This window comes from Apteryx mantelli, chromosome 15 (assembly GCF_036417845.1).
Source record: "Apteryx mantelli isolate bAptMan1 chromosome 15, bAptMan1.hap1, whole genome shotgun sequence".
Lineage (NCBI taxonomy): Eukaryota > Metazoa > Chordata > Aves > Apterygiformes > Apterygidae > Apteryx > Apteryx mantelli.
In genome coordinates, this window is record NC_089992.1 from 17,251,199 (window position 1) to 17,277,397 (window position 26,199).

Consider the following 26,199-nt stretch of genomic DNA (forward strand, 5'->3'; position numbering starts at 1 on the left):
GCAGTTGAAAAATATATATTTTTTCAATTGTTGAATAAAAGTTTTACTAGAGCCATATTTGCCTGCAAGTGAAGAAAATGCAGCAATGAAGAGCAGAGAAGGGGGAAAAGAATCACGATACCCTAGGACTTTGTTCCACTAAATTCAAAATACGTAAGAAAATCATTTTTCTTCTTTCTGAGCTGGAAGATTCACTCATTAAACATCTCCACTTGTATTGAGGGCATATCATGCTTTTTTCTTCTACTTTTGAATTAGACCGGGGACAATGACTTATTAGGTTTTCTTTGGAGTGAGTTTTCCCATTGTAGGCACTAGGAAGAACCAAGGCAAAAAAGCTGCAGTCAACGTCTCATATGTCCCATCTGATAACTCTCTCGAGGCCTTTGCCGCTGTGGTGGCTGAGTGGTTTGTTGTGGTCTCCTCCTTTTTAAAGTGCCTGTTTCAAAGAAAGGCATAAGTTATTAAAAAAGCAGAGAAGAAACGATTTCCAGAAAAGTAAGTTGCCTTAGACATGCAAGTTAGACACAACTAATTTTCTGAAAGGCTTCAGATCTAGACCTGCAAGGTTTTAAGTAGATGATTAACACTGTGTGCAGTATTTAAAGAATACTTTTTTTTTTTTTTTTTAAAGTCGTTCTCTCAATAGTAGTTCCTTAAACAGACTGATTCTTACAAAGAGTAGCACAGAGAAAGAAAACAAAGGAAAATCTGAGTTAGAAAACCTCTTCAACGTTTTCTGTATTTTTGACACACATATTTTGTTGTAGGAAAATAAGACGAGTTACATTTTCATGAAGTGTTCCACTGGCACGAATTCTATTTTTAGTTTCGCAGTCCCAGACTATGAACTGTAGGTCTCAGCACACTAGTGTCCCTGAAGTTTCCCTTTAGAAGAATTTAGTTGAGGATAAAACATTTCTCTATGAATTTAATTACCTGGTATACTTACCTGGAAGTGGTTTATGAGGAGGCAACTTTGGATTACTGCTTGGAGTATGAACACTGCATATCTTAATGAAACCAGCCATTAACATGATCAGGGCAATTCCCATAAGCAATACTGCCCACCAATGAGCCTAGAAACATCAAAAAAAATAATACTAATAAAAAAAAAAGGTTCTCTGTTTCTTTTCGGGAGTTTTTTTTTGGGGGGGGGGGAGAGGAAAGGGGGAGGGAAGTGGGACACAGGAGATAGGGGCCATTAAATATGGCTTTTCTTTTCCTTTTAAAAACCACCCAAAAGCTATTCCAAAACATCACTAAAAAAGCCCTATCATTTTAAAGAAAAATTTCCCCAAAGGTTTTACACAGAAAACCAAAAAATACTTAAGACTCATTCTATTAACAGAAAGGTATTTCTCATAAGATACTTCACTATCACAGAGCTATATAAGCCTAAAATAAATCAACAGCTTACACAAAGCTGACTGACTACACAGCTCTCCGTAGCTCTCCTTCCCAATCTATTACTAGGAAAATGTATATCTTGTGCAGTAAAAATAAAAGAATGCTAGTGGTCAATATATTCAGCTCCTTAAAAGTCTGAGCATTCAAATACAAAGAGTTAAAAGGGAAAAACTCAGTAAATTAAAAATGTGAACATTAACACAAAAACAGGTAGCGGCATGAATAGAAGTACTAACAGAAAATATTTCTCCTAAGGTACTGTTTCCATTCCCTCCAGTCTGTCAGACTTAACTTGCTGCACTCAAGGTGCTTATAGACTGACTAGTTAAAGCAAGGATTGATTATATTTCACATAATGCTCAAGTACTATGTATATACAGCAACACTTACCAGCTGTGAATACTGATTTAGAGTACTGATTTACAGGAATATTTGATATTAAACTGTTAAGAAATAAATACTTACCACAATCCATTCTGCAATATTTTCATAGAGCTCTGGATTAAATATCGCTTTCTTTAATCTAGCTAGAGGACCATCAGCATCTACTAGCCGACATCTCATAAACACATCACAGTAGCCTTTAAAATCATTACAGGGAGATCCAGGTTGCAAAGTAATAGTTTTATGATCAAAGTGTTTCTCCCACTGTTTAGAACCTGTACTTGCACATGTAGTTGGGTCCACTGAAAAGTAAAAAGTGAATACAGTCTAGTTAATTCAAAACATCATTGTAATAAAACATAGGTGCATGAATACTTTAACAGAAAATTGTGTATCTGTTCAAAACACTTATGAAAATGTTTTGAGATACTATCAGTCTGTAAAACAACAAAATACATTGTTTATTTCCTACAAAATACAGTGCAATGTCTATCTGAAACCAAGTATTAACAAAATTTTAGTACCATCTCAAGTTAACAAAAAAACTAAAATACAAATAAAAACCCAGTGGGAAAACTCCTGAGATAACTAATGCTATAGTCATACTAAAAATTCACACAAATCTTACTTTTTCTCATGCAGCAGACATGACACAATTCTCGGTCGTCCTTGCCATCTGAACTAGCACACGTACATTCCTCCAAGCCGTACTTCTCACAGATAGAGCCAGCACATTGCTATTTGAGACAAAAGCAGGAGTACACAAAAATCAATTTCACATTTAAGCATATACTAGGCAAGATATTAATTTTTAAAAGCATGATTAGCAGGTGTATAAAAATGCTTAACACTTCAAAAACTAGCTTGAATTTGCTCTGAAGTTTATAAAACAAATAAAAATGATCAGTTAATACAATTCCAGTATTTAGGCTTAGTTGAGAATATTTTAAAGGCGATTATGATACTACACAATAGTTTTTTTAAACACTATCTTCTTTTAGGGACTGCAGGTGGCCCACAAAACATTTCTAGCACTACAATTCACACTGAAAGATGATTACTCAAAACCACAGTTAGGAAAAAAAAAGTGTGCATTCAAAAATATTTTCCCTTAGAAAATAACAACAAAAATTTAATATCAGGAAAGATTCTGTATTTCATTCCACTGTAGGACAATCCCTCAAATTCAAATTAAAAAAAAAAAAAGAAAGGAAAAAGTACATCTATAAACTTGTTTCAAAAATCAAATAATTGCATAAAGAGCAAATTCCTCTCTCTTTAAGCTAACTCTAGATTAGTTCCAAAATTACAAACAATATTTGATTAAAAATTGACCTGTGGAAAAGAACAGCAAAAGAAGTCACTGCTCTTTAGAAGGATAACTTTTACTTGTTTCTCCTTCCAAGTAAACACAGATCAATTTGTAAAAGCCTTCCCATCGACTTTTAATAGTGACTGGCACGGCCTCTATAACACAGGAAACTAATGGCAGTACAGGGTAATCCTATACACTTGTGCATGCATGTTACATGTGCATGGCAGGAGGAGCTTTATATTTTCATTAAATCAAATTGAATGTGTATTCTTAGTACACAAAATTTTCTAAGGCAATGAAGACTCAAGAACAGATAGAACTATGAAGTAAAACAGAGTTTCATTTTCCTAATTTTATAAAAGCTTTAAATGGAATTTTCTTGCATAGTAAAGCTAGCTGGCCAGTGGTTAACTGCTTCTCAGAACCTGGGGTAGCTTCACAGTTACTTAGCTCAAAGCCTAGGAATCAGACCTTCTTGTGAAAAAAAGACTGTATTCTTACAACATACTCTTAAGTATCAAAACCATATTGCTTCATAATGCAGTGCCCTGCAATATGCAGCTGGCAGAGTTGCCCATGATTGTAAAAAACATACCCCATTTAGGCAAACTTGCGTGTGCCTGTTGCAGTCTGTGAAGTTTGGTTTGGGCTCAGATGCCGGACAGAGCGCACTGACACCGTTACACATTCCTTCTCTCGCACAGTCTGAGTCGTTTCGACACTTATCAGTCTTCAGTTTGAAATTACACTGTGCAGTACAGCAGGGGCCTTGACTAGGGCTAGAAATAAACAGAAAATACGGATATAAAGAAAAGAGCAAACAATTTCAGAAGGGCTATTAATCCTGAAACCTATTCAAATGTTCAACACGTCTGATGTGTGCTAGGTAAAATGTGAATTGAAAAACATTTCTTCCCCCCCTTACAGTAACAAAAGGTTGCTGCACTGAATTGCTGTAGAAATACTACTTACATTGTTTAAATAAACAAGTGGAAAAGACAGATCAGAAGCTTTTATATCAGAAATCACAGTTCACGTACAGGCAAATTTGGAGGGAGGAAAGATTTTTCAAGGAAGCCACATAGCTTAAACCAAGCAAGTTTCAGCATCACTTGTTCCCCCCAAATGCTTAATGCTCCTTTTTGCTACAGACATCAAGGAGTCCGAGCCTCCGATGTGCTGTACACTACACACACTGTATCAAACCAGTGTATCTGGTACAACTGCAGGAAACAACGATTTCTTTTTCTGAAGCTGTATGTGAGTACTCATGCCACTACAAACAGCAGAAGAGTGTGGATGATAAAACACAGGTAACTACTTGACTAAAAGCCAAGTCACACTAGGTTCTCATCCAAAATTATTCTGTATCTCAACACCATTCACAGTGGGCTTTTTCTTGTTGTCATTCAGTGGACATCAGAAGATAACATTGACCTTCTGCAGTTCAGGATCTCTCTATTAAAACCACTGCACACTAAGAAAATCATTCTTTTATGTCACAGACAAACAAAAAAAGACTAAGGGACATGTAAAACAGTTGGACAGCTACCATAGCTTTCCTAAAGTACGCTGTATTTTAACATATTATTTACACAATCCATTCTTACACCTGGCTTTTGCTTTATGTGTCTTTGGAAATTTTGTACCATGCAATTTTCAGTCTTAATAGACAAAACTGGGAGAAAAGGAGTTACAAAACAAAGTGATGCAGCAGTTCCTATTGAACACCGTACCAGCAGGGCATACAGCCAGAACTACAGTCAGCTGAACACAAGTTTTTAAGAAGAAAGCAAAGGAAGAAGGTGGCAGCAGCACCTGGTGTACTCAGGAAATAGGTCTTCACCACAGGCACAGTATAAAGCAGCATAAAAAAAAAATCTCAAAAATCACTGTTAAACGAGGACAACACAAGACCTTTCTTTTGGCAGAAATGACAAGATTTGCAAGGGGGGGAAAAAAAAAAAAAAGACATGCAAAATTATTGCAACCATGAATGTGCAGGAAACAAACCTCCTACCATGTCTACAGTATCAAACAAACATTTTCAAAGTAGATGTTACCCTTACTTTCACCCACAGGTTGACAAAGATTATTTTTTAAGGCAAGAAGTTTAACTAGTTAATTAGAACAAAACTGTATATGTTGCATTAAAAATGGAGTTGGTTCAGACTTAAGAAGAAAAAAAAAAGTTGTTTTTCTCTTCACCTTTGTCCAAGAGTCTAACCTGTTATATTTTCTGTCTGTTCCTAGAGCAGAACAAAAGTTCATGCCTTTCACACACAAAAAAAATCCACCTAAGTTTTTAGATGAGGTAAAAAAATTAGATGTCTGTTTTAAGCCATGTAACTAAAAGATAAAAGCTGAGTTACTTTAGTTTATTATCTACAGGTGTTTCAAAAGTTAGTTTTATAAATCACTCCGTCTACAGCACTGCCAAGATGCAAGGTGACTTAAAAATGTAATTTAGTTTACGAAACAAGTATCGGGGGGGAAGATATCAATCAGCTATATCCTTAAGTCACCTTCGAGGTAGGCAACACCATACAAATGACACTATGACAGGACCCAATTGCACAAGCAGCCGTGCAAGTCACTGAGACTAGGCAGCTGACTATCTTACAGTGCACTTAAGAATGCTACCTGTTTGGAATCCCCGCTCCCTTGAGAGGTCTCTCTTCATGAGATGTTTCAGTACACCCAACCATATAAACTTGCAATTATGTTCAGCAACAGCTTTATAAGAAGCTTAAAGCTGTAAATACCCTCCTTCATACTTTGGGCAATTAATACTTTCTTGTAGATACTATAAAAAAAACATTCTTACCATGTTTTTCTGAAGCACATGCTTTTTGCAAAAAACTTCTGGACAAAACATTTCAGAAAAATAAGTCAGAATTTCAACACACATACTTGTCTGCACTGAATATTAAGATATATTAGCATTGTTACCATCAAGTGTCATATCACACCTTTTCAAAAGGTAGTAAACAATCTCATCTGGCTACTAACGGAAAGAAAGTTGCAATAAGCAACAAGAACTACAAAGTATAATTGTGCTGAACTCACTCATCATATGAAGTATTTTAAATAAAACAAACACTAAGAACAATGGCAGGTAAAGTGAGATTCAGATTCCAAAATATCAGTTACATCTACCAACAAACCTGAATAATTAAAAAGTGTATTATAACAGGCATGTACAATACCTGCAGTGTTTGCCTGGTCTTAACTTGCATTTCTTATCTTCTGGTTGATTTGCATCATAACAGCATTCATCTTTACACTGGTCACTGTATCCACAATCACACTGCTCTCCTACTTCTACCAGTCCATTACCACAGATGGGTTGACCAGATTCTGAAAAATGCCAATATACTTTTGTACAAAACAGTACAAATAATAGGCAAATAGAGGTATAAGTATTAGCACTGACTTGCAACAGCATCCAACTAAGTGCAACTGACAACACCTGGTCAAGATGTGCTTAGTACAGACTAGGATTCAAATAAACAAACTCGCACTACTGTTGTTCACTACCCAGTTCAGTCAATCTTACAATTTTGAGCCTCTAAGCATGAAGTTTCTGCTGGTAACTATGGGAGTTCCTTGTGTAATCTTTTGCTAAGCCTTCTCAGAGCAGGATCTGCTAGAGCAGCTTACCCAGGACTTCGTCCATTTGAGTTTTGAATATCTCCAAGGATGGAGACTCCACAACCTGCCTGGTCAACCTGTGTTCAGCCACCCTTGCAGTAAAAAAGTTTCTTCTTATGTTTTAAATGGGATTTCCTGTATTTCAATTTGTGCCCACTGCCTCTTGTCCTCTCAGTGGGCACTACTGAGACAGGTCTGGCTCAGTTTCCTTTACTCTCCCCCATCAGGTATTCATACAGATGGATAAGATCCCCCCCAGCGCCTTCTCTTCTCCAGGCAAAACAGTCCAGGCTCTCAACCTCTCGCCATATGGCAGATGCTCCAGTCCCTTCATCACCATTGTGTCTCTTTGCTGGACTCACTCCAGTGTGTCCATGTCTTTCTCGTACTGTGAAGCCCAAAACTGGATACTCTAGATCTCAAATCCAATTCTTTACTTACATATAATCTTTCAGTAAACTGACTAGTAGAATAAGAATTTATTTCAAATTAAGCTTAATATGAATAGTCTAGCCATTCTGCATTCAGGATAACTAAATACATACCGACAAAACAATTATTTCTCTTTTTCTCAAGAACTTGGCTGATGTTTCGAATACTACAGATAGAGAACTTGTTGTTGTTAAGTTTGTCTCCAGATGTAGCTCTTGCATACATGATGTAATTGCCATTTTCTTTCTGCCCCAAGTTCTTGGATTCTCCTGGAGTGCATTCCATTCCAGAATCATGCTGCAAAACAAATATTTTAAACTGTTTCTATCAAAACAGCTTCTCTAATTTCTTGCTATCTTTTTCTATATATGCACAAGAGACCTGATGTGGTAGCATTAATACAGGGAGAAGAAAAGGCTCAAAATAAAAGACTGTTGTATTCTCAAAGGTTTCTTGGAACTTAATTAAAACATATACAGAAGACAAAGCTTTTGCAGACAGTGACAAGTATCTAATTTCTAAGGAATAGCTTAAGTTTTATGTGATAGCACTGTTTGAATATTTGAATTCTTGCGGACAGATACTCCACTCTCATTGTGCATCCCAGAAGGGATACAATCTCCGAAAAGTTTCCACCTTTATGATCACAAAAGGCGGTAAATGATCTATGGAAAAAAAGCATATTTGAAACAGTAGTTCCTATTTTGTTTGTAGGGAAAGGCAAGGAGAACTTTAGAACAGAGCAGATGGTTTTGGTCCACCAGTGAATAGATCTATATAATATGTAGCATAATGCATGAAATGCATTATAAAGTTGGTGTACTACCAATTAGCAGACTGACAAAAATATTTTCTGTAATTGTTAGGAGTAAGATGAACTCTAACAGTGTTCTGATGCATTCAGCTGTCCAAGAATAACCTGTGTCTCCAGCAAAAGTAAGTAAATTTTAAAGCTAGACATGTTTGAGGTCTTTTACTTATTACCCTGAATCAAATGTAATTTATAAATAAATTAAATGAATCATCTTCAGAACTGATCCAAAAGATGTTTCATTCAGCAGGACTAGTTTTCAGTTTTATGTGCCCATATTTTCATTCACACTTGGAAGGCTTGTTCACACTCAAAGCAGTTGTATTAAGGACTTTCTCAGGGCACACAAAGTAGGCATTCATGTGTGAACAACTGTTTTGGAATATTATTTCTGTCATAACTTGATTTCTGTTTACTTCCAAGAGTAGAAAGCCTATACATGCTTAAGTTAAAAAACAAAGCAAACCCCACCCCCCCCACACACACCTTTGTTCTCTTGTCCCCAACAAAATAAAAGCCTCATGCTTTCGCTTGTCACAAAGAAATCATATCCCTAAATGACATGGAGACAAGACTGTTGCTCTGAAATATTTATCTTAATCTCCTTCACAAAATTTCTTGGGTAATCTTGCAAGAATAATGGAACAGTAAAATAGAGCTAGTTTTATCTTCCCTTGTTGAGTTAGATATCTTAATCAGTTTTGCATCTGATTCTTACTCCTCTCTAGTATCCACCACAATGCATTCTTGTGTCTGTTACCCTGGTCTTCAATAAAAAAGCAGGAAAGTTTTAGGGAATAATAATATAGTCTCTTTATAAGAGAACAAACTAGTAGAAATGAACAATTCACAAAATATACTGTGGCATCAGTGTTGTAAAATACTCATAAAAAGCCTTACTGCACCAACCTGGCTTATGTTTGTACACAACGTGCATGCACATACACACATGCAGTCATGCATATATTTTCCTGCTTTATCAGAAATAGTAAGAACTACATTCACAAATCACACCTTCCAAAATGTTTGAAATCAAGTAACAGGTCAATAGTAATACTCACAGGCGAACCAAAGTTATGCCCAACCTCGTGAGCAAAAGTGATGTGAGAAACCTTAGGAGGAACATGCGAGCCATAGTTCTGAACAGTGATGATTCCAGTGTTCAAAGACTTCTTTTTACCATCAGAATAGAGTTTACTCTTTTCACAGATTCCACCAGAGCTCCCTGCATTTGGACAAAAGTGTAACAGTTCAGGCATTTAAGAAAAGTAGTACTGTGCTTCTTGTTCTAAACGTCAGTTGAAAAGTAACAGTTTGTATACACTGGAAAATCACTGGAAAGAAGATGCATGCATTTTTAATTTGCATGCAATTATTTTCCGTATTAACTCCTCACTGGACACTTACAGACTAAGAGTGCTTCTGTGTAATTAATGTTAATCCAGCTTTTAAAGTAGATTAAATTTATCTGCATTAATGAAGAGTTGTTCACACAGTAAGTTAGCTGTTTTAGAATAGCTATTCAGTAACAGCTATTCGGGGTTTTCACAGCTTGGACAAGCCCTATCATACCTGCAGTACAAGACCAGCAGGGTGTAATGACCAACAGTGGTGCACTCAGAAAAAGCTCAGGGATGTCAATTAAGTAAAAAAGGCAGTAAAAATAGAGAAAATGCTTTCTCATAATAAGAAAATTATAAAACATTCACAGATGTTTGTAAAAAATGCCAAAGATTAGCTACATATCCTTGTCAGCAAGAGTGACTCATTTTTCACCATACAATTTAAAGCTGAAAATGGTTTTGATGTGTGGGTTAATCAGATACATATTTAAAAGGTCAACAATCAAGTGCATCACATTCACTGTTTGGAAGAGTTTCGAAATTGTGACTTTAATTTCACTGCAGTTTCCCATAGCTGAGTTTGTACTGAGCCAGTGCAAGAGTTCCTGTTCCTTGTACAGGAAAGAAGTTTCCTTGCTTGTTAAAGTAAAATTTCATTTTAGTGAAATATCCAACATCAAAATTTTCTCCCAGAGCAGCTGCACACTGCAGTGGTGATAAAAACCTCCTACTTGTGCATCTTACAAGTCAATGAATAAAAGTAGTGCAAAATTACAGCTATTTCAATTAACACACAAAAGGTCTTTAAATACTAGACTACTCAAAATTACAGTCTTTAAAGAATGACTTTAGTACACACCCCTTTTAAGATATCTCTTGGTCATACATCCAACAAATATTTGTCATCTAGTCTTTAGGTTACCATTTTAAATGCTACACAAAACCTGAATTTTAACCTATTTAAGTTCATGCATTAAGGACCAAAATCTCTCAAAGCAACCAAATTTTTCTCAGTTAAACCTTTTTTTGGGAGTAGTGTTTATGGAATTCACACTCCAATTCATCCTGTGCTTTCTTCTCAGCCTACATGCTGAACTAGTCACCACAGATCCAGTGTCTTATTTACATAGGCCACTTCTGTATTAAGTTTCCTAAGGTTCTTCCACAGTCACCAGGATTAGTCTGTACAGGTTCCTCTAATTTACTTCTCTACCAGGTCAGCTGATCTATAACCCTCTGAATATTCTACTAATATTTATTTGGAACCTTTTAATCTCCTAAAATGAAAGACAGGCACAGACTGTCATACCATGGCACTTTTCCACTTGCTCCAGTACTCTTTTTGGCCAACACATGCTGCAGAGGAGAGTACAGCTCGAGACAAAGGGAAGTTATAATGATATCCCGACAGCTAGCCCTCACGGAAGGGTTTAATGTTTCTTCCACGATTACTCTAATTCTATTAGAGCTCTTGACAATGTTCTCATAAAAGCATCCAGGCTCTTTTAAACAAGGGAAGACTGTTCCTTCCGAATTTGTGATTTTGATTTCTATGGAAGTTTCCACAATTTGGAATTTATGCTGAGCTATGATTAAAGAATCTATATTTACTTAAATTTAAGCAGGTGGAACTTAACATCAGATTAATGTTTGAGCAATTTGATTGAAGAGTCTCATTCTCTTCCTGCCCGAACTTTCGGCTCTTCCCTTTCTCAGCTTTCCTCCAATTCAGTAGTACACCGTCGAAGAAAGAAATGAATCTTTATGTTCCAGTCATTTCTCAGCTTTAATCTAAGCTTTTATTCAGGCTGAAGTTCAAAGCTATTTATAATAATAAGATGTACCATGTTTGTCTCATTTCAGTGATCTCAACCCAGCCCCTCCTCCTCAAGCTATTTTCCTAAAAATAAGGACCAGTTTGGGGGGGGAAGGGGGGTGCACAGGGGGGAAAGAGGAATACATAAGAATTTTAATTCTGTAATGAAGCAAGCAACACACTTAAAAAAACAGAGCATTTAGGGCTCCTGCTTCAACAAAAATACCGCATTTATATTTTCACCTGATCCAATTAGTTCAAAGACTGAAAATAAGAAATTGTTGAAGCTCTTTAAAATGAAATTTATTAATATGTGCATTGAAGAACACATAGGACACGTAACAGCATCAACTTTTATTTTAGCTGATCAGTGCAAGATTTGTCATTCAAGCTGATGATCTGTCAATTTTAAATTACATTAAGTTGCAAGTTATCACCAGAATTTCCACATCTGTTAAAAGCTTACTTATGCTGATGAGAATGCAATTAGCTCAAAGAATATCACAACAAATACATGGATTAAGTTTCTTCTGTGAACTTCTCAAATTTAACCAGTAGAACTATGATAAGTTTTTTTTGTTTGTTTGTTTTTTGGTTTTGTTTGTTTCCCTACATCAAGGGACACCTTTAAGACCCAAATCGCATGACTAGGTTGAAATTAATGAGAAGCAGTCCAAGAAGAGTTACAGAATAATTATTGAGGTCTCCTTTTGACTTTTATTTCAAATATATTTGCTTCCAATACCATCTAGAAAGCCTGAAGATTCTGCACTGTAATTCTGCTACAAAATGCAAATTGCACAGCTGAGAGCTCTGTCTGTACGTAGCAGAAATACTTCTGCCTTTTCAGTCATTTTACTGGTCACTCTTACCTGTCATAAATAAGAAGTCATCCAGACAATACCACCTTTATCTACTGAGAGACTATGTTTTTCTTATTGTTCATGAATTGTTCAACAGAAAGACATCAAGACTAATTGCAAGCAACATATGATATGCTGCTTTTATATATATATAAAAAGCATACCTAACCAAAATTGTGAAAAGTTGATTATGAATTTTCATGCGTTTGCCGTTGTCTTAAATGAAATAATTTCTACTTCTCTTCTTTGCACCTACCTACAATGTTGCCTTTATTTCATAATGCCAGTTTGGATATAATTTTTCTCATAATGAAAGTCTGGATATAATTACCTGAGGGGGCTCCAACCCAAGCCAGACCAAGGACTCCATCATCAAAATCACGGTCTGTAAACACATAGGCCAAGCAATAATCATCATGATTCTGTTCCGAGTTCAGTTCCAGAAACTTCTCCACGCCAATGTTAGGAAATCGGAAGGGATTGGAAGAGTCCTTCTCATCTACAGTTGTGTTAATCTGTAAGTAAATTGAAACAAATTGTAAGACACAGTTCATTTTCACTGGACTTGTAAATGCCAGCTAAGAGGCTTGCTGTTGTCAGTATCTCATTATGTCAAATAATTAAAGATGTAACTAAAGATTTATAGGCCCTGACATATTACTATCAGAGTATTTAGAAAAACAAGTTCTAAAATAAACATAAAATTGCATTTGTGTGATAAACCCGAATTCTCTTTTTTATTCCCTTATTTTAATATATTTTTTTTCCTTTTCATCAGCACCCAAAAGAGAAAATTTATATTCATCCTCTTAAATCACCACCTTTCAGAAGCACCTTTCACCTGAATATCCATTATCTATTTTAGAATTGAAGTTCTTGGGGCAAATAGACTGTATAGCTTTCTGCAGTCAACACTGGGGAAAAGAAGTCGTCCATTCCTGTAAGTTAGTCAGTGTTGACTACAGCTCAATAATGGAAGTAGCAGTCTTTTTACAGTAAACACTAAAACCAAACCAAATAAGCAGAGTAGGAGACCACTTATTGCAGTGACACCTCTGCGTTATACACTTGCTAACAGGCAACAGTAACAGGTAAATGGCCCTCGAAATACAACAGCTCTTTTGAACAAATACTGCTTCCAAGCAGAATAAATGGAATAAAAGTACTTCCAGTACAACTTACTCTTATTCGTTTCACCATAAAGCTGATGTTACGGATTCCTGAGAAATCTGTTGACTGGTAAATTGTGTCAATCGCTTTAACATGGCTGGAGATCTGTCAGGAAGAAAAATACACCTACAGTTCAAAGATCTATGCACTACGCTACAGCTATTCCTCAGTAATAGTAACTATATGCCCGGAACTTTTACATACAAGATATGGTGATATATGAACTCCAGTACACATTTTTAATGAAATACCATTAGTGGATAACAGAAATAATTTACTACATAATCTAATATCTACACTACTACCACACCAGATAAAGGCAAAATTTTCTGCAGCCAAGTTAAATTTGCTCATATACTTCCAGTAACCAGAAACGGAGATCCTTGTTTTCAATAGTCATTCAATTCATTGCTACTGTAAGGTAGTATTGTAGTTGAAAAACTGTATTCAAAGCGCTTTTTTTTTTTAAAGAAGTACTTATTATATTATTCTTTCACTTGTGTGAGAAAGCAAATATGAAAAAAGTTGATCATTTATCTTTTCCAAGAGCACAGAGAAAGCTAACTCAGTGAAGACGAGATTTTGAAGATGACTCAGAGCTTTCAAAAATGTTATTCAACTGCATGGCTGATGCATAGTGTGATGAATCAATAGTAAATCTCAGACTTACAAGTGGCAGTGAAACTTCATACTTCAAATGAGTATGTTAACATGCTACTTGCATTTTTAGCAACAAAAGAACAGCAAAAAAGAAGTTTTTCAGTTAAGATTATATTGAAAGAGGAAAGGCATGTGCCTTTAGTTACCCCTGCTTTTCCGACCTGCCACTATACTAGACACTACTGAAACAGATCTCAAAGTTAATAGTTCACAGAATTTTGATACACAAGCGTTAAGTGAGGCTTGGCTGGTTGTCAAATAGAAAAAAAAGTCTTCAGGAACAATATTTTTCTCAGTAAGAATTGAGAAAAATCAGGCTGAAAGTCTTACTCAGAAGTGTTAAACAAATCATGGTTGTCATTATTAAAGGAAGTACAAGTGCCCAGAACCTTTGTCACACATATACGGTGTCTTTTTGTGAAATAAGAAAAAAGCTGTTTCAGTAACACTAGCATCACTGTAGCAAAGGAAACAAGTTATTCTAAATGAAATAACGAAGTATACACAAATGATTACATCAAAACTGTCAGAAATATTCATCAAAAAAGAGCAGATGATTTAAAGAAAGGGTTTGCAAATACCTGTGCAATTACAGCTTCTCTTGTTCCATAATGCTTATAGAACAGATGATCGGTCTGAATATACAGCTGACAAGTATTTTTTTCTGCCTGAGCGGCACGCTTTTTTCTTAAAAGCTGTGGACCACTGTTGTTAGGCTCTTCAAAAGGCTTCTATATACAAATGGAAAACAAATATTTATTTTGTATGCAAGTTAGACTAAAAAAATAGCAATTTTTTTCTAAATATACTCCAATAATGTAAAAACTCATTTTTTTCTTTGACCTACAATGTTTTATGAATCTTGAACTAATATATTACAACCAGTCTTCAAGTATGCCATCTCTTTTAATGACATCTCAGTCAGACCCTTTTGTGCATTTCATTTTATATTAAACAGACAGTCAAAGTGAAATAGTTTTTTATCCATGTGATTTTTCTTCTTCATAACTCTTTTCAAGGGTGAACAACCATAGTTTATAGATTAGGAAACAGTGCCGTGGGATTTAAATGCACCCTCCCTAATGGAGGGCCTTTGATCTTAATTACCTCAGTCAGCCACCTCTGCAAACAGAAATACTGAAGCACTTCAGTATGCAACAAATGGTTCACTAAATATGAAGTTAAAATAACAGTCATTAGTTAGAGCAGTATGTGCTAACACAGATTTGCCTTATTACATTCACTGCTTGATGGTCTACTCTCTTCAGGAAGTTTTTAAAAGCAAATTTTGGGGAAAGTACATTGTTAACAACACTAAACTCCTTAATACTGTTGACAATCTCTGGAGTTTCAATGCAAATAAACTTTAAGTTCCTGCTGCTATTTAACAAACCATATTGCATAGTTCTGTTGGCATATATCTGACATCACAAAACGATGCTGAAAGTTGAAACAGTTCAGAATATACCTAGAACTAAAAGAAGTTCAAGAATTCGCTGATGGAGAATTTTGAAAAAAGAATCCAATTTTGTGACAAGGACCCTGCTGCAACCTCAAAGGCAAAAAATGCAAGATTCCGTAAACGGGTAAGTCAGTCCCTTCCACAGACCACTTACCTCCTATTAGAAGCAATCGGTAGCATGCTGTAACCCCTCCAATCTTTCAGCATTGGTGGTAAGACCCTCCCAGTCATACTGCCTCATTTATCACTGAAAACACTCGTATATGATTGCGTTGCATTAACAAAACTTGAAAACCTAGCAGTGACTGTTCTTCAAGGACCAATATACTGCTAAGAGATCGGGGATCTTGAAACCTCTTCTTTCTCAACTACAGTCAAGTATATTCCTCATCTCAAGCTCAATTTCCATATCCCATTGAAATTCTAATTGTTTACGGATTTGAGATCACATTGGATCCGTTACAGCTATGAGCTAGCACATCTATGCAGCAGAAGCAGTAAGAAAAAGAATTTAGAAAAATTATTCTATTAAGCAAGAAACCTCTAGCAATAATTTAGGTACCTGAGAACACAAAGGGATGATAATTGTGACCAAAAGTGAAAGAAACAACATACAAGAATGAAGAGTTATTATATTGTAGCTTCTAATCAACACAATCTGTTATAACCTGTGTTGTACCTCTGTTGTTGGTTCTTCTGTACCAGTCATCTGGTACTTCTGCATTCTCTCAAATACTGAATGATCTGCACAACCTCCTTGTGGTCCATATTTATGTGGATATCCTAAAAAGAGGAAGGCCAGATTGAGGCTTCAAATTCCACATATGTTAGGTACCCCTTCTGTATAAGATAAAACGGTATCATTGCAACTTTTTCAGTTTGTGTCCAACGTTGCTCATGTGGTATTTTAAGGAAGCATCTCTGATATTCAAGCTGTATGCAGCTGTCTCTTTCCATTAAAGATTTCTACTAAGATGTGTTCTTAGTTTAACTAATACGACCAAATTGTGATCCTTGCTTCTTGAAATGGTTTTTTATAGCTAACAAAACAAAACTGGAAGTGAGCAGGGTCTAACAAACTATAAGGACAACAAAGGTATTATCTAGGCATCTTCAGAGATTAGCTTGAACAGCACTCTTACGCCACTGAACTCACAAGGGTAAATTAGTGCCTGAGCTTATGTACGCCAAAGATGCCACTGATAAAAGAAAACTAGTTCTATTTTAATTGGTAAACTAAAAAAACTTGCTAAAATTCTTGTCAAAGGGTTCTATTATTTATTTTATCCATCTTCCACTGAATTTTTGAAAGTTTTTATATTATGCAACTGTTAACTACTAATACACACAAACTGAAATTGAAATGATTGATTCTTTGTTTAAAACTCAACTCTACAATTCTGGGATTCTGAGACTGCCAACAGCTTTGCTGCCAAGGTGAAACATAATTTATCCATTCTGGAAAGCAAAGAATACAGTTACGGATAATGGTTGTGTGTATGCATGTATTTATTGAAAGAAGGAAGTTCCTGTCCCTCCCTCCCCCATACAAAAGTATGTTTTACTCAAGTTGTTTAAATTTTAGGATGTTTTCAAGCAGAACTCACAGTGGAATTCCACACCAACATTCGATAACAATCTTCCAGGAAAGGTGCACTTCAAAACAAATATGGAAAGCTACTTTACCAAATTATACTGTCTTGAAATCTCATGCTTGTTCTCACGAGTAAGGTTGAATGAACACTGTTAAATAAGAATATATCACCCAACGTTCTGTAGGAATAAGAACTAAAACTTATATTTTTACTATGATTGAAAATAGAACAGTAAATCTTTGGCAAAGCCTTTGATGTATTTCACAGAGCTGGGTTGCCTGAAACTATACTGAGGATAAGATGTTTTACTTGGTCCCTATATGGAGGAAGGAAAAAAAAAAAAAAGGCAAATGAAAAACAAAACTTGATGCTCAGACTGCAACAATTCATGCTTTTCATAGTAAGTATTTACCAGAATGACACTCAGCTAAGCAATATATAACCTTAAATTATGTCCTCCCAATACATAAAACTTGACAACCACACAAAAATACCACTTTGATAAACCATGCACAATAGCTTTACAAATGCTTTATTAGCCACTTTAAGGAAGAAATGAAATTTACACAGTAACTTTAAATAGGCTGTCTCTTAAATCCAATCACATTCCTAATCAGCTTTAATCACATGGTGCAACGAAGATCACAAGCAAGTCTGCACTGCAAATCTAGTATCAGCTAAGGTAATGGCAATTGTAAAGTACAGCTCTTAGAGAGTTTAAATCATTCATTGCAAGGTTTTGTTTTCAGATGATGAAGAGTGAGGAAGGAGAGTAGGTGTGAAAGGAAAAAAAATTAGATCAATGATACTACATGATAGAGTCATGGTACTACGCATTTTCAAATATACAGAAAACAATGACATGATAAATTAAGGTATGCATCGTATTTTCTCCATGACATGTTTTGTTTGTTTTACCCTGAAAATACTAAAAACAGAACAGATTCAAAACTTGTAGGCAAAGTAAAACAAGGAGGAAAAAAAAAGTCATTTTATATCATCTCTTCAGTATAGCTGACTGTTTAAAAGTTTTTAACAACACCACCACCTGTAGCACAATTTGGGTACACAGAGTTAAATACACTGGAAATCCAAACTGGCTTATTGAGGGTATCTTACAACTGGCTGATTACCTACGGTAATTCTTTCAATACTTGCCAGTATTGAATTGCTAGTGCAGATCTCATTGCATATGTAAATGTGCCTCAGAAATATATGGTCAGATTTGTTTATTTTGAATGTTAGTACCTACTGGAGGTTTGTAGGCATCCTGTGCTTTCAGAAGCTTCCTCCAGAGATGAGGAGTAGTGAAGGGCAGAGGTCTCTCCCCTTCGGTTTCCCTGCAGTTTGGAACCCATTATAAATTGGTGCCCCAGTAACAGTTACTGTTAACAGGGTGTAAATTGTACATAAAACATGCAAAAATCTATCATATTTTATTTTTAGTAAGTACGAAGATCCAGAATCAGGGAGGAAAGGAGGAGGCAGAGCAGGCTAACAGGAGCACAGACGAGGTGGCACTGCACTTGTTGGCCACATTACATGCATTCCAGGGGGGTTCGCTCTGCACCATCTCTAGCGCTGTGGACCAAAAGCCCATTAGCAATTGGAGCTGATGAACTCTTGGAGCACACTGTGGTTCAGTTTCCTCTGGAAGTTGCCTTTAATTATCTTTGATCATCATACCTGTTTCTTGAAGTCATACCATGTGATACTGCTAAACCTTTTTCCACTTGCTTTGGATTTTTTCCCCTATATCATTAAGCTCTAAACTTAATATTTCAATCATTAAAAGTAGGGGGAAAACTACGTAACAAGCAGGAATCAAAAAAAAATCATATTCTTGGCACAGTCAAACGCCTCTGAGCTCTGAACCAACCATTTAATATGAATTTATGATCCAAAATACCCAAAGACTGAATTCAAGGAACCCTCTGATAAGCTTAGAAGCTACTCTAACACACAATATTGCTATGATAGACTGCTTTTTCTTTGTTCAACTTTATGCCAATTTTGTTGTGATTAATGTTTGACAAATGAGATTATTAGGAAAATCTTGATGTTGTACGGAAGGTAATTTGTTGGGATTCTAACAAGGAATCTTGTTTAAATGCAAAGAAAAAACCTCTAGGGAGGGGTAACTACAGTAAATGCCCAGTAATCAGTATTTTGAATAATCCTAGACTTCTGAAAAAACTGGTATTGTTTTTTGGGGGTTTTTTGGTCTCTTTTTTTTCTTAACTATTTTACTATTTTTTTTTTTTTTTTTTTTTTTACTATTTTACACAAATGTTCATGAATTAGTTATTAGAACATTGTAAGTTTATTAAGTAATTTCCTGTATATTAGTTTTCCACATTTCAGTTTCTAAGCGAACAAACATCACACTAAAACACATCTACCTAAACATCTTTAACATGGAAATACTGCTATTTTCACGGCCATCTCACCATAAGGCTTCAGATGTGAAAAAAAATTGATCACTTGTTTGATTTAGCCACTGTTGTAACAAATTCCATGTTGTTCTGTCAAGCATTTCAATAGTAGCCATCTCTCTCACTGACGTTTTACTTCTTGGTCAATTACGAACGCAGAGTTAACCAGGTCCCCCCAGTTTCTGAGGCAAAAAAGGGAAAGGCAAGGAAGGGAACAAATTCACACATTTCCACAGCAAGAAAGCAGGATAAATAATAAAATAGGTAGATTACGGAGTCATTCTGTCTCATGACATCCCCCAGTACAGTTAGCCCCAGTGCAGCCCCAAAAGAATGAAGTGAGTGAGTGAGTGAGGCAGGAACGCTACCTCCTCCCTCCATCACTAATTAATGATTTAGTGGAACACTGGCTTTACTATAATCAGGATGAAGCAAAAAGCACAGCTCACCCACTGTTGAGATTTTCTGCACTTTCTTGGGTCCTAGTTACTACCATCTAGATTGGAGTTATTCAAAGCCAAGGATTACAGACATGACTCTTCCCTTTTCTATTTCCATCACCTTTTCTTCTCCAACCATAGTAACCAATAAACTTAACTACATTTAACCTAACTGTAAGTCTCATTATCCTCTACCTGATTTCACATCAGTGAACATTTCTATCGGCTATGTCAGGGCTGGAGGAAGTGGTGAGTGATGCTGCCTCAACATCAGGACACTTCATTTACATGATGACCATAGCTTTAGGGCAACTCCTGCCAGCAGTAACTGCAGGGACAGGCAGGAACCAACTGGAAACATGATCGCGCAGCATATTTTGTGCTAGCACAATGCCATTTTCTGTTATCACCCACTTTCATTCATGCTGCCTAGCATTATGACAACTGACAGAACAGTACCAGAGATAAATGCTCGCAGTGTGTTACCCAATACAATATGCAGCCTTTCCTCTGTATCTTGTTTCCCAAAGAGGTTAGGAAATCTCTTAATACTTTTTTTCATATTGACTGCCTGCAAATATTTCCCACTTCAAAAAACAATAGTCTGGCAAGAAATTAACACTTTAAAAGCATGACAGTTAAGATTATTCATGTATTGAACATGAAGCAGTCTGCAACAGCAATTGCCAAGTTTTGCATGTGATGGGAAAACAAATGCCCAAGGACAGATTTGAATCTTCCCTGCTAAAAATAGGAGTCAGGTAATAATGGACAGTACAGTTTGGGACCATCTCTACTTTACAGAGAGTGCTGCACACAAAGCTTTCTTTTGATAAATGCTGGACTACTCCCAAACTGTGAGGCACTGTCCCCTGTTCAACTTCCAAGACTGCTTATTCCCACCATCCCCTGCAGCAGTTTCATTTGTGAAGCGAGACAGAAATTACATGGTGTCAGATGACTTTGAACCAGGCAATGTTGACCAACATCACAGAAGTTCGATCCAGGCTCTTGTGATGCTTTTAAGTACTGCAAGAGGCATAGCCTTCTGCTGCTTCTTTAGGATGAAGGGCTGCTTAGCTTATCCCAACCACAACCCTACAGACTGGTCAGGAGAAAACAGATGCCTTTAGTATCAAAATGATTGCTTCCAGCAAATGTCAAATGCAGGGAAAAAAAAGCCCACATTCCACATGAGACTAGAGTCTGTAAGACAAGAGTTTAATTCTAAGATCTGTTCTCTAACTACAGAAAATCCTCAGGCAGAACAAATACTTTTTATTTTTCTCCCTTGCTGTCAAGAGTTTTCCTTGTTTTTCCATTTTTGTACATCCCGACAATCTTATAAAAAAACCTTGTTACTTCATACTTGTCAGTACTGTAAGCAATTAAGCAGCTAGGTCAACTACTTGATGGCTACTGGATTTAGGCATCTGGGCAAAGGATAGGACATCAAACTTCCATTGCAAACGAGAATTCAGTGCTTCAGTAGCAATCTGCCTAGTTCTACCAAAAATAGTAATGTCAGAGCAATATTCAAATTTAAGCAGGTAGAATGAAGGTAAACCTGTAAAAAGGGGGTTGTTTTTTTTCTAAACAGTCAGTCACACTGTGCTCTCATGACAGCAGCCAAGTAGACCTTCATTATAAAATTGGCAGCCGCAATATGAAATAAGTAAATAAAGTCCTCGCTAATAGTTTGCAATGGTTGGTCCATTCAGCAGATAGTGCTTTGCAAAAGTACAAAATCCTTTACCTTCTGTTCTTAGTTGTACAGTTCACCCAAGATCACAAAGACAGTTAAATGATCACTTTCATTTTCCCTAAGTTCTGAACAGGATTTTCCTGTCTATTGTTGATTCAAACAAAATGCAAACAATTTTGTATTTCACAATCTAAATTCAGGGATACATTTGAAGAACATATGATTTAAATGAATTAAATAGAGCTCCAGTGACAGTCTGACCCTCGAAGAAAAAGCTTCCAAAATAAATCTATTAATGAAAATAGCAGTTTGCATCTTACTAGCACTGAATTATAAAACAGTTCGATCAGGAGTAGTTTAGGAATCTAAAATCATTCACCCTGTGTTTCAAAGTCATGAATAGAAGGCTGCCTTCCACTGGTCACCACATTCACTGTAACACAGACAAAAGCTCCCTTATAAACTTGACAATATAATCCCCATTTACAAAAAACCCTTTTGTTTAACTACTGAATAAGACCTCATTGAGATGCTAATCATATGTTGCATTGTGATTTCTGAAAAGCACCAAAAAGCATATTGTTTCAAAAGCCTGAAACATGGGTGACCAAAAAACATCCCAAATTAAAGCAAAGACTTCTCCTCCTTCTCCACAATCTCTCCTGAATTAGCAATGCGAGCATTTTTTGTTGCTTTTCTCCTATTTAAGATACTAGTTCAGTTTGCTTCTACTTCACGAGTTAGCTTTAGATTAAGCAAATAACAAAGAGCAGATTTGTAGGTTTGTCTGTTTTTATTTTTAAAGCTACTGTCAAGCCTAGGTTTTTTTGTTTTTTTTTAAACTGTAGTTTAATATAAAAATAGCATGCATGAAAGAAAGTGGAGCCTCAAAAGCACAATTCAGAAAGCGATAGAAGCAGTTGTATATTTAAGATATTTCAGACCACAGAAATCCTAGAGGCATCTAGGATACCAATGAAAGAAATTAAGCTGTACAGTCAGAATGTAGTCACCTCAGCCCCTGCATCAACGGAAGTGGCACGTTTTCACATAGCGCTGCTTAAAATTAGCTTCAGGATGGACAATTTTCCACCATGCTGAGCAAGCAGCAATATTCACTAACTTGGTGATTTGGAAGCCCTACTGTACTGTTGCTTAACAGTAAATATGGCTCTTAGGAATAGATTTAGACAACCCTCTCTGAAAATCTGATCTTGTTTCTAACCGATTTATTTGATGTGCTAGATTAAAGAGGAAAAACAGTGTAAGCTAGTGTAAGATAATTCCATCATCTGAATAAGTAAATTAAAAAAAATCCTGTTCCCATTCATTTTAATAAGATGTTAATACAGACCAAATTCATTATTACTGTTGCTCAAGTCATCCATTAACTCCTCTGACAAAGATCACTTCTACAACACAACTTTCACAAAAATCAAACATTCATTCCTTTAAGGTACAGTTCTATTTCTTTCATTAGTTGATAGCAGTGAAGAGAGTCAAATTCAGCATATTTGCACAATCAGTCATTTCCAACCCACTTTTCAGTCACCCACTACTTACAGCAGAAGGAGCTGGGATATCAGACCATCTTCCCGGCCTTGCCCTCTGGGGACTGGGCAAATCACTTTGCTGCCTTATGTCCCTTTACCTTCCTCTGCCTGTTTCTACAACACTATTACTAAAAACCTGCTGTAAGGCAGATGGAAGTGCTACATAAGTGGTAGCTTTATATGCCCACTATCAAGCAGTGAATTCAACTGTGCATCAAGACCTATGAAACAGCCAAAGAATTAAGCAGTATATACAGCTTATTTATAGAAATGCTGTTACAAAAAAATGGTATCTCATGGTTTCACTCCAGGCTTCTGTAATTCGGTATTAGTTATCCCCACTGCTCTTCCCCTATTAGGGCAGCAGATCCCGTAATACTCCAAAAACAGCTGGCAAGGCAAACTGCCTTCTAAGATTTTCACCCAGAAAGTTTTGTTCAACTGAAAATTAAATGCATATTGCAACTTCTCTACAAGAGCTAAAAGCAGTATACGTAATGTTACCCTATGAAGCTATTTCATTCTCAGATATGGGTCTTGTGGGTAGCAGGAAGATACACATTTAGTCAGTCAGAAAACTAATGTAGATCATAACGAATATAAAATTCAATGAATTGCAGTCATTCACAAGCTCTTCAAAATTATGCCACTTTTCCGTATTTGATTTTGATAAGTAATCGTATTTACAGAAGGGCGTAACAGAAAGGGCAAACACACTTTGTGGTTCACAGAAAATAACATACTCGAAAACAGCCCGCATACAGCCATTGCACGTAAAATACGGCTGTATTCCAGAAGCTTTATTCAATTAGAAAAATAGACAGAAGTTGCTGAGCTTTTAGCAGTGAAAGATCATTTCTTTTCAGCTGCATTCATACAAGAGCAGTAACCAGAAAGAGTATAATCCAAAAACCCTGCATTTTTCAGTGGTTTACAGCACAAAGAAAATAATGATAGAAGACAAAACCACAACCACAGCTATTTATCTTCCTATTTTTTGATATTTCTTTTCACAATATAGTCCCAAATACAACATACTTGGAAACAATTTTTTCATATATCATCATGATAGCAGTTCAAGCGATCTCTAGAGTGCCCTAACCCAAGACTCTTCATCCAATTGCATGAGATTCCAAGTTCAAGTTGTCTAGGATTTGCACAATGGCCTGACAGGACAAGTTTTAAATGAAGTTAAACTGATTTTTAAACAAGACTAAAAACCTGCTCAAAGTTAGTTTTCAACACACAACTTGCTAGCTTTAATAATCAAAACATAGCCTTAAAGTGGCTCTCTGCCAACATCTACTTGGAACGGTTGAGACTTGGAATCACAATCTTACACTTAACCTCAAAAATACTGCACTAAAGTTACTGAAGCACCAAATAAAACTGTAATTTATTACAGTTGAAGACTGATCTTACATAAAAAGGCAGCTGGAGTGCAGGCAAATTCTGATGCAGCAGTTCTGGAAAGGGAGAAGCCTATCATGATACTTTCTCATGCTTCTGGGCATCTTATCTCCAAAGCCAGACTTCCTGGGACTATACTTTTCAACTTCAAGTAGTATTCCCCGTACATTTCCATCAGCTAAAACCCCCATCAGAACAGTGTAAAACAAGACATACTGGGTGCCACCACATCTTCTAAATACCTGTCTGAAGGAATATGGGATCTACACAGGTAGGGGAAGCTTTTATTTCCCACAAAAACCTTTGTCCTTCACTAGATGTAGGTAAACACATACTGACTTGAATTTTAATTATCCTATATTTTTCAGATCACATGAAAGAGCAGTCATTACACGACATTTTAAAAATGCATTTTTCAAAGGCAACAGGTATCCACTGAGCAGAAAATATACCACTTATACGCTAACCTGACTGCCAAGGATTTAAATGGCAGAATAAAGAAAACATGCTTGAGTATGCTATACATCTCTTTCACACCATAACTATGTATGAATCACTTCATGACAGCATGATTCACACTGTCATATGCAAGCTGAAGTTTCATTTGATGTTTACAAATGACTTACAGTTTCTGACATTTAATAAAAAAATTATTTCATTTGTAGCACAAAATGGAAATACTCACTGATATCATCTTCATGATAAATGACAGAGTGAAATGGTAGAGTTCTGTCCTTAATATATCTCTCTGCTGGCTCAATATAAAAGGTCCCACTGTGAGTTTGGATGAATCCTTCAAATCTTCCATCAATAACAGATCCATGACTAAGACTTCCCTGCTCACCTATAAAGGGAAAATGCACATTAATTTTTTTTATACCTTTCTAAAAGCTCTCAGTCCTGTGTAAATTTCAAGCATACACTCAACCCCCCCCCCAAACACACACAAAAAATCAACCCAAATGTAAATCAGAAAGGCTGATGCATGAGACTCACATAATTATCCTGATTGTGTGGCAGTTCCTAACAGCTAAAAAACTACATGAATTATACAACAGTAAGATTCTTGATAATCTTAATAAGCATTAAGACAATTTTGCAGAAAATTTATATCTGAGTTTTTAAGACTAAGAGTATTCAATAAGACATACAGTTGCCCCAAAATCATAGTCCCCAAGTTCAACAGATTCCTAAAACTTCAATGCAAATCAGATGCATAAATGGCATGTTTAAAAAGCATATAATGAAGAATTCAACTCCACATTTTAAAGCTGCCACATATATAGCATGTAATTTTATAACTAAATGTTGTCCTTATACATCTGCTCATATAATTGTAAAAAAATTCAGTGTGTATATTGAATTTTAGAAGTTTCCTAAAGAAAAAATTCCCCTACATTCAAGATGCCCATTTTCTCTTCAAATATAAGTCTGTTAAAATTGTAGCTAGGTTTATGTGTGGGAAGGAGTGAATATATATTCAAAACATTCACAATCTGGAATAGTACAATTCTCAAAGCTTAATCATTAGCAGCTACAACATGCAGCATCTCCAGAAAGCCTTTTCCATAAAAGAACCAAAGATTACTAAAAAAATGTTTATACTCAAATCTCCACTGAGGATAGTTCAAAAATCAGACAATGTCAAATTATCAGAATTGTACTCATTTTTATCATTAACCAGCATTAATTTATAATTAATAATTATCAAGAATTATATAAAGCTCATACACAGTACTGA

At 36.0% G+C, this 26,199-nt stretch overlaps 1 protein-coding gene across 2 annotated transcripts in view; it reads right to left on the reverse strand.

The window, feature by feature from the left end:
• Positions 1-203: 203 nt before the first annotated feature.
• Positions 204-26,199, reverse strand: part of ADAM10 (ADAM metallopeptidase domain 10) — a 55,522-nt gene continuing 29,526 nt past the window's right edge. Inside the window, exons 4-16 of one of the 2 annotated variants that reach the window (XM_067305241.1) lie at positions 25,144-25,302; positions 16,000-16,103; positions 14,440-14,589; positions 13,211-13,303; positions 12,360-12,543; positions 9,068-9,231; positions 7,309-7,492; positions 6,319-6,469; positions 3,705-3,888; positions 2,423-2,531; positions 1,876-2,096; positions 953-1,079; positions 204-439 (exon numbers count right to left, since the gene is read on the reverse strand). In XM_067305241.1, the coding sequence (XP_067161342.1) occupies positions 345-439; positions 953-1,079; positions 1,876-2,096; positions 2,423-2,531; positions 3,705-3,888; positions 6,319-6,469; positions 7,309-7,492; positions 9,068-9,231; positions 12,360-12,543; positions 13,211-13,303; positions 14,440-14,589; positions 16,000-16,103; positions 25,144-25,302 (1,925 nt within the window). In that variant the 3' untranslated portion in view covers positions 204-344. The remainder of the gene's footprint in view (positions 440-952; positions 1,080-1,875; positions 2,097-2,422; positions 2,532-3,704; positions 3,889-6,318; positions 6,470-7,308; positions 7,493-9,067; positions 9,232-12,359; positions 12,544-13,210; positions 13,304-14,439; positions 14,590-15,999; positions 16,104-25,143; positions 25,303-26,199) is intronic. The other variant, XM_067305242.1, reaches the window with a different exon arrangement.